The 14776-nt window shown below is 38.7% G+C and overlaps 1 protein-coding gene across 2 annotated transcripts in view; it reads right to left on the reverse strand.

Moving 5' to 3' along the window:
• LMBRD2 (LMBR1 domain containing 2) overlaps positions 1-14776 on the reverse strand; it is a 39261-nt gene that overhangs the window by 17780 nt on the left and 6705 nt on the right. For both annotated transcript variants that reach the window (XM_062612951.1, XM_062612952.1), the window contains exons 2-9: positions 13153-13382; positions 12646-12725; positions 10660-10755; positions 9739-9906; positions 8622-8832; positions 5712-5786; positions 5271-5384; positions 3934-4117 (exon numbers count right to left, since the gene is read on the reverse strand). In XM_062612951.1, coding sequence (XP_062468935.1) covers positions 3934-4117; positions 5271-5384; positions 5712-5786; positions 8622-8832; positions 9739-9906; positions 10660-10755; positions 12646-12725; positions 13153-13326 — 1102 coding nt within the window. In that variant the 5' untranslated portion in view covers positions 13327-13382. The remainder of the gene's footprint in view (positions 1-3933; positions 4118-5270; positions 5385-5711; positions 5787-8621; positions 8833-9738; positions 9907-10659; positions 10756-12645; positions 12726-13152; positions 13383-14776) is intronic.

The raw sequence follows: 14776 nt of genomic DNA on the forward strand, positions 1-14776 counted from the left end.
AATTACACAACCAGAAACTGAACTCCCTCACAAAAAGTCACAAACTTCTTGGACACACGCCTTTAAAATGAAGACCAGAATCTACGGGGTCACAGACTTAATTTTAGGCGTCTTCCAAAGCCTAGAGATCTGGCTCAGCTCTAAATAATCATACGGAAAACAGGAGAAAACAGGGTGGAATCTGGGAGGCAAATTTTGCAAATGGACTGGGGAGAGTGGGGTGTGCAGAACAGAACTCTTCACGTTTGGCACAGATACTACAAGTGATCCACTTTTTGTTTGTTCGTCTGTTACTCTCTTGGAAACAAAGCTTAGGCTCTAAAATGATGTTGTCCTACCCGGGAAATAACCCATTGCTACTGCACAACAAATTAGAAGTTAAAACATGGGAAAAGGCACCTTCTGAAAAGATGAACAAGCAGCTACATCTCCTTATGTTCAGTACATGACAGACAGAATCTTTTTCTCTTTGCTTTACCAGAAGAGTGGTGCCATCTCAGTAATGTTCCACAAATGCAGAAGGTATCTGTGATGCAGTAATTTCATCTGCTAACTTAATAATTTGTTTTCTTTCTTCTAAGGCTTCAAAGTTTTCTATTACAACATGCACCTGCTTTTAAGTTTAGATTCTATATATATATATATATATGTATACATATAATATATATATATAAACAATATTTATGTTTCAGAGAGGTTGCCTGGTCTAGTAAGTCCCACTGACTATTATTCACTTATAGTAGTTCGTGTGGGTGCTAGAGATACAGATAGCAGTAGTCTGGAGAACATTAAGGACTACAGAGCCCTGAGAGAGATGGTTAGGGGCTCTGGAGCTCAGACAGTCTTTTCATCATTTCCCCAGGATAGAGGGGAGGACCTTAAAAAGGCTAGGTGGATTTGGCAGGTTAATAACTGGTTAGAACAGTGGTGCCATAGTCAGGGGTTTGGGTATTTAGAACATGGGACTCGATTTGAGAGGCCAGGTCTACCAGACGCTGGTGAAGCTGGCCTGTGGACTGTTTTGGTAAGAGGCTTGCCAGGCTGGTCAAGAAAGCTTTAAACTAGATGTGTTGGGGGATGGGGGCATCATTCCATCCCAACACACCCAGTCAGTTGCCAGCACCTATAATAAATGCTTGGAGCGATGTAGAGATATTTCAGCTGCTCCAGCCAATGAGCAGCTAACAAAGTTTGTGGGTCAGGGTCAAAGGGAGAACAGCTATGGGGGACATTACTGTGGGGATCTGTTACAGACCGCCTGATCAAGAGGACTCTGTGGATGAAGCGCTCTACAGACAGATAGGAGCAGCCTCACACTTGCAGGCCCTTGTTCTCCTGGGGGACTTCAACCACCCTGATATCTGTTGGAGGGACAGTACTGCCTGGCACAAGCAATCCAGGAGGTTCTTTGATTGTGCAGAAGACAACTTCCTTCTGCAAGTAACAGAGGAGCCAACAAGGAGAGGTGCCATGCTTGACCTTGTGCTCACCAACAGGGAAGGGCTCATTGGAAATGTGACACTCCAGGGCAGCCTTGGATGCAGCGATCCTGAGATGGTCAAATTCGAGATTCTCAGGACAGTGAAAAGAGCATGCAGCAAACTCTGGACTTCAAGAGAGCAGACTTTGGCCTCTTCAGGAACCTGCTTAGCCAGGTTCCATGGGATATAGCTGTAGAGGGCAGGGGGGCCAAGACTGTTGTCTGATATTCCAGGATCACCTGCTACAAGCTCAGGAGTGTTGCATCCTGACTAGAAGGAAGAGCAGCAGGAGGGCCAGGAGACCTCCATGGATGGATAAGGAGTTGCTGAGGAAACTTAGAAGGAAAAAAGAGGTTTATAAAAGATGGAAGCAAGGACAGGCGGCCTGGGAAGAATACAGGGATGTTGTCTGGGAAGCTAGGAACCAGGTTACGAAAGCTAAGGCCCAGTTAGAATTAAACTTGGCTAGGGATGTGAAAGATAACAGGAAGGGATTCTATAGGTACATTGTGAATAAAAGACAGACTAGGGACAACGTGGGCCTGCTCCAGCAGCTATCAGGAGAACTGGTGACCCTGGATTTGGAGAAGGCTGAGGTTCTCAATAACTTCTCTGTCTCGGTCTGCACTGGCAAATGCTCTGACCACACCACCCAAGTCTTGGAAAGCAGACACAGGGAATGTGAGAATGAAGACCTTAGGCCCACTGTAGGAGAGGATCTGGTTTGAGACCATCTTAAGAACCTGAATGTGCACAAGTCCTTGGGACCTGATGAAACCCATCTGCGGACCCTGAAGGAGCTGGCAAATGAAGTTGCTAAGCCACTGTCCATCATATTTGAAAAATCATGGCAGCCAGGTGAAGTTCCTGACAACTGGAAAAAGGGAAATATAACCCCCATTTTCAGGAAGGAGAAAATGGATGACCCAGGGAACTACAGACCAGTCAGTCTCACCTCTGTGCCTGGCAAAATCCTGGAGCAGATTCTCCTGGAAGGCATGCTAAGGCACAAGAAATACAACAAGGTGCTTGGTGACAGCCAGCATGGCTTCACTGAGGGGAAATTCTGCCTGACCAATTTGGTGGCCTTCTATGGTGGGGCTACGGAACTGATGGACAGGGGCAGAGCAGTTGACGCTATCTACATGGTCTCATGCAAAGCATTCGACACTGTCCCACACGACATCCTTGTCTCTAAATTGGAGAGACATCAATTTGGTGGATGGACCACTCGGTGGATAAAGAACTGGCTGGATGGCTGCATGCAAAGAGTTGTGATCAATGTCTCAATGTCCAGCTGGAGACCAGTAACGAGTGGTGTCCCTCAGGGATCGGTGTTGGGACCGGTCTCGTTCAACATCTTTGTCACTGATATGGACAGTGGGATTGAGTGCGCCCTCGGCAAGTTTGCTGATGACACCAAGCTGTGTGGTTCAGTTGATACGCTGGAGGGAAGGAATGCCATCCAGAGGGACCTTGACATGCTTGTGAGGTGGGCTGATGCCAACCTTATGAAGTTTAACCATGGCAAGTGCAAGGTCCTACACCTGGGTCGGAGCAATCCCAGGAACAGCTACAGATTGGGCAGAGAAGAGATTCAGAGCAGCCCTGTGGAGAAGAACTTGGGAGTGTTGGTCAATGAGAAAATTAACATGAGCTGGCTTCAGTGTGCGCTTGCAGACCAGAAAGCCAACCGTGTCCTGCACTGCATCAAAAGGAGCCATCAGGTTGAAGGAGGTGATCCTGCCCCTCTACTCTGCTCTCGTGAGACCTCACCTGGAGTATTGTGTGCAGTTCTGGTGTCCTCAACATAAAAAGGACATGGAACTGTTGGAACAAGTCCAGAGAAGGGCCACGAGGATGATCAGGGGACTGGAGCACCTCCTGTATGAAGACAGGCTGAGCAAGTTGGGGCTGTTCAGCCTGGTGAAGAGAAGGCTGCATGGAGATCTCATAGCAGCATTCCAGTATCTGAAGTGCAGCTATACGGATGCTGGGGAGGGACCCTTCATTAGGGACTGTAGTGATAGGACAAGGGGGAATGGCTTAAAACTTGAACAGGGGAAATTTATATTGGATATAAGCAGGAAGTTCTTTACTGTGAGGGTGGTGAGGCACTGGAATGGGTTTCCCAAGGAAATTGTGAATGCTCCATCCCTGACTTTGCTCAAGGCCAGGCTGAACAAAGCCTTGGGTGACATGGTTTAGTGTGAGGTGACCCTGCCCATGGCAGGGGCGTTGGAACTTGATGATCTTAAGGTCCTTTCCAACCCTAACTATTCTATGATCCTATGATCAGTAACTGAAGTCTATTCCATTACAGAAATGCATTAAGATGCATATTTGTTTCCCTCTACTGTAACTGAACCTTTTACATTAAAAAAATAAATTCTTCTTACGAACAGTACCAGTTACTCCTCTGCATATTCAAAATCTGCATTACAGCACCTACCAACAGTTGGTGTGTAGAAATACTGAATGATTTTGTTCTCTGGTTCCTGGGAATGAAAGGTATGAACAAACTGTCGAGTTGCACTGGTTTCATTTTTTGCCACATCTTCTAGGTAAAACGCTTGTTCTAAAAGAATTTGCCACTGGACTTGTGTACGACGATGTCTCTGTACTGAATAGATTACCTACAACAAATTCCAAGAAATTATGGTTACAACATACTTGTTTCAAGAAATGTGAGAAAAGCCTTGCAAAATCCCTTACAGATGTGTATTTTGCAGGATTGCAAAGATTACTTCTGTATATTAACAAAAGCCAGTAATTAATTACCTAAATACATAAATCATAAAAGGACTATCTACATGATTCCTGTGTTTTGAAGTTCTTTTGTAGGCTTACACTAATAATATTGTGTGTGCCTTTAACATAGTAGAACAGACCAAACTGTTCTAACTTACTAACATGTAGACAGAAAGGAATGTTCGGCTGATGCACGAAGGAACATCACAGGACTGATAACAACTAAGGAGACAGTAAATAAGACCAAGGATGCTAGCCTTGAAGATAGCAGAGTGGCGCCCACAGTGAAGCGAGACTGAAACAAAACAGAAGCAAGGACATACCAACTGCTAACTCAGCAGTAGAGCTTTGTGAGTGTGCACAAGCACTGAAGTCATTCAATAAACACAGTAAGGAAGACTATCAGTGACCACCAGACCCCCACCAAGCAACAAAGAGCATGCTTAATTAGGATGCAAATATTATAATTATTTCCTGGAAACTCTGTAAATATGCATGAATATGCTAAATATATAACTGCTACTGGCAAGTAACGGGTGCACTCACATTTGCAAAATGATTTGCATGTGAGCCCTGCACTGCAATAAACAATGCCTGCTTTCTAAAACTCCAAATTGAGTCTTAGAGAGTTCCTATAACTGACTTTTATGGTAACACTTTCATCACAATCCATCTGTAGCAATGACAGCCTACTTTTTCCAACATACCATTTTATTTTCTGCATCTTAGCAAATATCAATCTTATACTACAATTTCTTTTTTAGAATGTGTGTCAATCAATCATTACAAAGCTTACCCACAGTTAAAACAATGTCAAGATATAATGGAGTGAGAACATTTTTTTATACATGCAGAAATTTGATCTGGACATTACTAGGGATATTAAACTTATATACTTTCACTGATAAAAGCTTTTGTTAAGCTCAAAACCCACTGTACTCAGCAATTCAGGTAAAGTGCATTGAAAATTTTTGTTTGACTAGCATTTATTCTCATTATGGTAGCATAAGTGAGGCATTCTCTCATTTATTAATATACCTGCTTGTGAAGTTTGACCAAACTTTTTTCAGTTGGATAACTGTTCTGTCTTTCATCAAAATCTTCATAATCATCCATATTCCTACCCATTCTTTCCTGGTACTCAGTAGGACACTGGGAAAGACAAGTGAAAATTGACTGGAAGATAAAGGAATAGCAAGTGCTCTTTGTTAATTATGAGTAAATGTTTGGTGCATTTCATGCAATGGAAAGGCCCACTTAAAGTGTAGATTTGTCTGTTTCAATACTGCATATGTCAAAATACATCAAAAGAAAGCATTTTACAAAGAATTTAAATTCAAATTCCAGTCAGAAACTCACAAGATGCCAATTACAGATTTTATGTTAGGGGAAAAGAAAATAATGAACAAGTATTCACCAGGTGCAGGAACACCCCCTCCCAGTTGAACAATTATGACTGAAGGATGAGAAATTTGTTACCTTTTTCAGTATTGTATCAACACATTTTCTCAAAGGGTGGTTATACTTGATACTCTCACTTACTTTACGAACTTCCTGTTGAATTAAAAAAAATACAGATTTGTTTCATTCTGCTAAATAGATTAAAACATTTTACAGGATCAGGTAAGAGTTCTGGTGCTTCCAATGGAAAAGATAACCATCAGAGCTTAAAAACAACAGAGCTTCCTAAAAGCCATAGCTCTACTAGATATCTAATAAAAGATAACTGAAGTATTTCTAAAGTATTTCTATTGCGTACCTATGCCAGTACGCAAACAATACTCTGTGAATGTGTGGAGGACTAGTTTCTACACATGAATGCTGAAATGGAAAATACTTTCTTGTTTTAGTTGTAGGTAAAGAGGAGGAGTTTGTCTTGCCTGGCTTAGTTTCATTTTACTACATTAAGGAGCTTGATGAATATAATTTTACACTTCTTCATTTTATATCTTCCTCACATTATCTCCACATAGCTTACTTCTGCAACCATTTGGCATTTATTAGTAATAAAAAGATGCTACCTAACAGCTAGAAAAGTTGTGTCAGAACTGGCTCTGGCAGTTTATCAGGCTTAGTGAGAAACAAATTTTATTCTTCATCCTATTGGCAATCTAGAGATAATGTTTTGATGGTTTCTTGTTGTTACAAACGACACTTTAAAAACCAAACCAAACCAAAACAACAACAAAAAGTTATAGACTTTAGAGGACAAAAATAATTGGAAAGGCTTAGAGATACTGTCAAATAGGATGATTAAGCAGACAAAAGAACTGTATTTGTTTAGTGTGTCAAAGGAGGCTAAACGGATATAGACAGTCCTTCCACATATAAAAAGCTGTTCTAAGAGATGCCTCTCAGTAAATCTGAATTCCTTCTGCATCTCACAAGAGATCTGATCAGTCTATGGAGAAGGATTTTTTATTATGTAGTGGGATTATAAAAAACAAGCAAAATCCCTCAAGAATGTCTGTAAGAGTCAATCCTAACATATTCAGCCCTATCAAGTAGAGCACTGGACTGGAAAAAGCATAAAAAAAATAAATTTGAAGTATCATCCACCACTACAGTTTCTTGCATTTTCATAATCCCTGATAAAGAAAAAAAAAACAACAAAAGCCTGAATTAAACTGGGTGAGAGCTAAAATCTTGTGATTTATTTGATGCAGCAGCAGCTCATACTATTAACAATCAAGCTCTCAGAATCATCACCAACATTCTTAAAAAATTTTACATATTTTCACATAGTTCAGTCTTCCTGTGAAGGTTGAAAATGAAATATTGGCCAGAATTTCTAAGGTACAGTGCAATCATAGTGCAATTGTTTCTAGACAGAAAGAAAAAGAAGTTGGGAAAAAAAAGTGCCAAACATTGAAGGAAGGTTTTTATCATATATTAACAATAAAATATATTTAATGTTGTATATGACATAACCTCAGAATCTGTCAGTTACCATACCTGACTTAAAGGACAATCTAGCACAAGACAGCAGTCTAGTACAAGACCCTCTTTTCAGGGAAGTTTGCTGCCTCCCTGAGCCCAAATCAGGGTCATCACTACAAGACTGACAGGTACACCCTTCAGACTGCAATCCATTCCTGCTCTTTCATAGGGGCACTAAGGATGTCACAACAAAAAGTCTGACGCTGATTAAAAGAGATTTCACAGCCCCAGCAAGAATGCTAAAAAACCTGAGGAGCACAGGTAGCCTCTCCCACAATTCTCCCACTAATGGGGGGAGACTTGGGAAAAAACAGGTGAGCCAATAATGTCAATACCTGACTCCTGAACTGGTGCCTCCATCAAAATGCTGGGGTTTTAAGCCACAGAAGAGCCCTCACGGCACAGAGTATGTTGTGTTTAATGAAACAGAACAGATCAGAACATTTTCAGTTGGAAGGGTCCTACAATCATCTAGTCCAACTGCCTGACCACTTCAGGGCTGACCAAAAGCTAAACTGTTATTAAAAGCACTCTCCAAATGTTTTTTAAACACTGACAGGGGTGGAACATAAACCACCTCTCTAGGAAGCCTGTTCTAGGGTTTGACCACCCTCTCAGTAAAGAAATGCTTCCTACTGTCCAGTTTGAAACTCCCCAGACACAGCTCTGAACCATTCCAATGTGTCCTATTACTGGATAGCCAGGAGCAGAGATCAGTACCTCCCTCTGCAGGTTTTGGATGACAATCTTAATAATTTGCTTTAACTTTTGTTCAGGGCAGAAGCAGTCAGGCAGTTGGACTAGATGATCACTATAGGTCTTTTCCAAATGAAATACTCTATTCTGTTCCATTCAATTCAAAGTGCTATCCTTGTAAACCAAGTTTTTCTTGTTCATTTTCTAGTAAGCTTTGGAGTTATGTCCCACCCAGATGTTTATAGAAATTTCTTCTATTACTAACGAATGAAGATTCTGCTATTATTTTATGTTGATATATCACAGTTACCACCCTACCCAAAACTCTTCAGTAGTATTATTTCCAAGCCACGGTACCACAGCAGTAGAACAGGGAAAAGCTACTCATACGGGTTGTATTTCCATTCTGTTCTTGAATTGCATTAGATCCTATAGCTCACTCACAAATAACAATAAACAGTCTCAAAATAAACTGATTGGAAAAACCCCAATATTCTATATATTCTCTTCTCAAAGGCACATAGCATGGTCCTGCAAACTGAATTTGGAAACTCTTCTCAAGATTCCAGAAATATACAAGGAGAAGAACATATGTGCAGACATACACAATTTGCATGAACATTACTGAAACATATGTACACCACGTTTTCAAGTCCACACTGGAATATTGTGCCACAAGTGCCCAATACCAGGAAATCCAGAGATGATTAACTGCAGCCTTCACTTACTTGATAGTGAAAGCTAGTTGCTTACCTCCATAATATCTTCTAAATTCTCCTCTGCATCTGCTTTTTCAGTCATCAGTTTAGCAGCTTTGAAATAGGTCTTCATGAGCAGATAACCTCTCTTGGCCCCATTCCAGTGAGAACGGGGAATTTCCACCAAACCGTAACCCAAAAGCAACACAAGAAGAAAGAGACCCCATGTGTTTGCAGCTGCTATCCCAATAGTCTGAAGTTGGCTCCTAAGGAAAAGAAAAATTGCAAAAACAAAACAACAAAAAAAGAACAACAAAACTCAAACACCCCCCCCCCCCCCCCAAAAAAAACAAACTAAAACCACCCAAACAAAAAACATCCTCCTACCCCATCCTCAAGAAAGCAACCCTGAAGTATCTATGCACCAACAGCGCTTTCAAGTTTAACAGGCTTAGTATCATCAGTAATTCTTGCCTAGGGCAAGTCTGCTACTTGATCATATTTAAAGCTGCCACAATTTTTCTGTATCTCCCACACTTCTGCCTCCTCTGGAGCGAAAACAAAAATATTTGTTCTCAAGGAGTATGTTTCTTTAGGAAGCAACAGGAAATTAACAAACTTACTGAAAGCAAGGTTGAAACATTATAATGGCAGTCACTATAGTCAACAGTCTCAGAACATAAGATTTGCATACAAAGAGGGAGTTGAAAGCAATGAGGCATTACATAATGGTAATTGTGTCTAGTATGGAAGGCCATTAGCACTGTTATAAATACCAAGTATTTTATCTCCTTTAAATAGAATCCACAGTAGACAGAAGCGCTACACAGGAAATACTGACACAGGATTTTTGAAAGATGTTATTCTGACACCACTGACAAAGTTTCTGCACTAACTTTGTAAATGGATTTGTAGGGAGAAAAAATATCCCACTGCTAATGCAAGGGGCTCCTCTGCCACACATGCCAAAATTAGAAAACCAAAACATAGGTTTCTATAAATAGGCAAAAAATCCCTTTTCACAAAAAAAGCCAACAAAGCTTCCCAACTGCCTAGCAAAAGTCAGATCAACTAAACCTGTTTATTATAAAAACACTCATTTCATATATGGAAGAGATTACCTATGACAATTTCATAAGAACCCATGTCAGTCCTTACAACATTATTCTTACCATTGTAAATTGAAGTTTGGGTTTACAGCCACATATATTAAAAATGCTCCAAAAATCAGTAAGTAAGTGCCATAATAGATTGCATTCTCAATCAATGCAGTTTTAATCTTTCCAGTAATGGAGAACCCTCCTGATCTAGCATATGACTGCATGAAAGGTAGCAGAATCCTAAGAGGAAAGCAAACAAAACCAAATTACATCAGTCAACCAAAAAGGAAAAAGACAAAAAGAAGAAAAAACCCAAAGAGTAGGTTTATCCAGCAGTGGCTGGATACTGAGATAGGGGTGTTTAAGCTAAAGACTAGTTCAATGTTTTGTTCTAGATATACTAGTCTGACAGCAAACCTTAAACATGCTGCAGATAGAAACAATACAGTTAGCTTTACTTCGAAAAATCTGAGTTAATTGAAAACTCACTACCAACTCTGATATTCTTGACTCAGCTACAAAAATAATAATTTGATGGTAGGTTGATCTGAAAGCACACATCAGTCTAACCCAAAAGCACAGACAACCTGTTTGATGCAGCTACATCTATAGCTTTATAGAGTATGTCCAGTAAAACAAAATTATTTACAATATTACTCAAAAATCAACCAACTTATGAATGAGTTATTTTGCTGTCTGTTTGCCTAAACCCCATTTTTTTCTGACAATCTATCCATAAACACCTTTGTATAAGTTGCTCAGTTTCAACTATAAGAAGTGAAGCAAGAGTTAAACGCTGCCACCTGAAAAAGTATGCTCAATTTAATACATTAATTATTAGAGAAATTTCATTGCCAGCAAATAATACATGACTAGATAGGTCTGTGGAATAGTGACATATATTCTTTAAAAGTGTATTATCACTGTTAAGAAGCCACACTTTGAAACTACACATATACTGTAGTCTTTGTCATGTTGCTTTGCTTTACTTACCATGTTAAAAACTGTGATGTCCAATACACAACACGCCAGAAAACTGGCATAATTCCATTAGGAATGTAACTCCAGGGTTTGAAGCATTTTTGCTTGCTGTAACAGTGTATAGAAACTTCTTATTAGTTTTAGGGCCAAAAGTATAAAATACATTTTCTATAAATTCCTCTATCTAGAAAGGTCTTTGAAAAAAGCATAGAAGTAATACACAACTATTTGAGTACATAGTCAACCAACAACCATCTCAGAAGAAAATAAACTGAATCGCTACTTTAAAGTGCTTACTGCTCTCCTCACCACACATAACATATGTGTACAAGGCAGCTTTCTTAGAGAAAAAAGCCAGTAGCTCACAGTCTACAGAGATAAACAATTAAGCAATACAAGCTTATAATTTTTTCTTTTTGGGCAGTAAATGCTTGCTTCAGGCAAAGAAAAATCAACTCCTTAGACAGAAGACTACTCAACTTTAGTTAGTGGAGTAGGTTCTTATGAAGTATCTAGGGGCCCCATTACCTAGCTCTACTACCAAGAGCATTAGCAATTAAAAAAGAAAAATAAAGTGTATTAGTTATTTCTTAATCAGGCTTATATCAACCGTGATTTGTTGAGCCAACACTTCTCTGACAGGTAGCGCTTGCTTCAGAAGACCAAAAAAGCCACAAGAAACTTTTCAGTGAAAAAAAATGAAAGAGCAAAACCCAAAGTGCACATCTACTCTCTAAGGCACTTCATTTTTATTCCCACACCTGCCTGGGTAATAAAGCAATGGTGAGTCAAGGGGCAACACAGTCAATTTAATAAGATTACCTATTGAGAAATAACTGGTGTTTTCCAGGGTTGAACTAGTTAAGCTTGAGCTGTGGGTTTTTATGTACACAGCCTAAATAGTTTCAAAACTACCAAATTACCACAGAATGATAGTGTGACTACAGGTGTCACCTGAAGTTTTAAGATCTGACATGTATCAACACAATATCTGCTCAAACTTACACTGATATTGCTATCTGAAATACTCAAGTCATATACTGTAATACAACATCCACCAGCAGCATGTTCTGAAACTGTAAGTAAATAGAAACGCTATTGAATAGTTTTCAAATTGTGTGTTTACCTAAGTATGCTTAATTATTGTAAATTCCATAGTCTTAAATAAAAGGTACAAAGTTGTGTCACTAAGTCTGGCATTTTACTGTTCTTCCATGAATATACAACAACCAGATAGCCTCTGCTGTGGTGCAACAGAACTGGCAATACTTTGCATGGATGGATCAACTGACATCTCAAATGCTCTAATTGTCTTACAGATAACTACATTGCATACATTTACATCTACAACATACAGAAAGAGCCAATAGCAGCTAAAGAATGAGCAGCCATGGAAAGAGCCCACATTCACCATGTTTTAGGGATTACTTTCTTCCTGCCAGAAGACAGCAAGCAGACTATCATTACTCTGGTAGAATGCAGTAAATTTCAGATAATTCTAATTACTATGTGTGTGTGTACACACAATTATAACAGGCAATTGGATATACTGTTTACATATAAGACAAGTCTACCAATTTCATTCATAAGGTGCAAAATTAGATTTTCAGGTCTAAAGTCTTCAAGACTCTGGAGGAAAGAGAAGCATTCACCAAGGTCTGTCCTCACAGATAACCAAGACAGTTTGAAAAGCTTAGTTCTACTGCTTTAACAACAAGATAGAAGAAATCTAGCATGATTTAAAAAAAAAGAAAAAAAGAAAGGAATATTTAGGTAATCAGTTAGAACAACTGCATAATTCTACCAGTAGATGCAGATGCATTTTTCTTCACTTCTTCGCTCACCTTCCTGTATGATTACAATCTTCAGGTGTCATATCACACAGATAACCCTTGTTTATTAGATTTTATATCACAGTACACTCCTATCATTTAAAAGAAGAAAATCGTAAAACACTTCTTGAAAAATTATCTAATGAGGAAAACATATAGCTCATACCTTGGAGCAAGAGAAACATAAGAGCCATTACTTTCTGCAGGGCTGGAATTAACAGCAAGTTTGCACCGATTATAAATAGTCTGCAAGACAATTAATTTTACATCAGTTATCAAAAATGTATAACATCTATTTGAAAATAATAAGACCCACTTTAAAAGACATTTTCTGTACTGCATTTGGAGCAAATATAGTAATAAACCTTCAAAACAACATGCAATCTGCAGGACAAGTAAGTAAAAACATTGGAAGTGTTTTTGTTACCTAAAGAGATAATTTATATTTAAAAAAAAAATGAAATTTTAAAGCATCTGAAATATGTTTTTTATCTGGTGAGATCAACAAAAAGTAATGTTAGTTGTAAGCACAGATGCTGTCATGCAAAAAGGTAACAAGTGTTTATTTTAGTAAGATACTTTTTGGAAAATTTATTTGATGTTTAAGAAATTATTAGTTAAAAAAAAATACACATTTTACACATCTAAGCAGGAAATCTCACAACTCTCTTACCGTACTGACATCCAGAGGCAGTATAAATACAATAAGAAAGCAGAGATACCAAGCCAATAACGTTGCTATGATCACCAGCTTATGCTGCTTCTTGAAGTCTCCGTACCGATGAAGCAGGAATAAGGCCAGAAAGAAGACAAATACTATCTCAAGGCCCAACGCTACCCCACTCATTATTGAGTGTTCACCACAGCTGCACAGCGCAGCTCACTTAAAAAGGCAGATCAGAACTGTAAGACAGAAAGACATTTAATTGCATTAAAATCTCTGAAAGATATCTATGCAGAAAAGAGTTGTTTAACAGATATTTGTTAACCCATAACTAGACTTTTCTTACTTCACATGACAAGAGTTCTGATCAGATGAAGAACAAGATTTTTAGCAAGGTGTTCTAAAGTTCTCTGCAGAAATCAAAATATCATGTCATTTCAATTTTGTCACTTCTAGCAACATACTCATCTCATCTCTTATTCACCTACCTGACATACAATAGATCCAGAAGTCAAATCTCTGTCCTTAAATAAGATTATAAGCATAATGCTTAAGTCCAGTAATAAATAAATAAATACATACACACATATGTATATTCTGATTTTTTTTTGTTTGTTTTAGAAGAAATCAGCAAATTTGGACAAAGGGTTACATGTTTAAATTAAATGTTTCTGCAAAGCTAATGAGCAACTTTATTAATGGACCGTTCCTTAACTATGCATTTAAATCCTGCACTCAAGAGAGCATAAAAGTACAGCGCAGTACATGTTGCATGTACTTGCGAGGTACCTCTTTTAGGTTTCAAATTTCATAGGGTAAAAAGGTAACAAGCTAGCTAATTCACCTGCCTACTGGTGTTCTATCATAGAAACAAAGGTTTCAATTAATTTGTTACTAATCTGCCCATGATACATTGTCGGTTTGCTTACACTTCTGGGTTTAGTTACTCTGTGTTACATTCAGGATGGCTAGAAGCATCTACAAACTTGGCACCAGCGCCATTATGCAAAGGGCCAGTAAGCTGCACAAACCTATTAGGGAAAACTTCACTGACGTGTCACATTGTCAATTAAACTGCTTCTGACTCTTTTTAATAAGCATCTTTTTACCATAGCACTTCACACATTATAAATAAACAAAAGTTTATTACTCTGGTCAGACTGACTTGGTTCTCCATCAGGATTACCATCATAGCTGGTTTGATTTAATGGAAATAGCATATGTTTTGCTATGGCTTCCCCACTGCTGTATTTTCAGTGCTTTCACTATTCATTGGAACTTGATAGATTTTTTTTTTTTTTAAATGCTACTGCTAAAAGATTTCCTCAGTTGACTTTTAAATCCCTTCAGAATTTGTATAAACTTACTCTTCTACCAATCTCTCAGTATACTGCTTAAGCAGATCTTCTATGGATGAGGGCACCCAGCAGTGAGATGTGTCTTACTTCCACTACAAAATTCCAAAGTTTGTGATGCTAGTACTTCTTTTAGGACACATAGGACAATTATTTTATTATTTTTTTCTCTCCAATTTTGCTACTTTCACATTTCATTTCAGAATAGTAAGAGCAGTCTGTTTACTCCATATTGGCTGCTATACACAAAGCACCCCATATTCTGAAAAATAGCTTGA

Source organism: Pezoporus occidentalis, unplaced genomic scaffold (genome assembly GCF_034315485.1).
Source record: "Pezoporus occidentalis ecotype Australia unplaced genomic scaffold, CSIRO_AGI_Poc_V1 ctg162, whole genome shotgun sequence".
Taxonomy (NCBI): domain Eukaryota; kingdom Metazoa; phylum Chordata; class Aves; order Psittaciformes; family Psittacidae; genus Pezoporus; species Pezoporus occidentalis.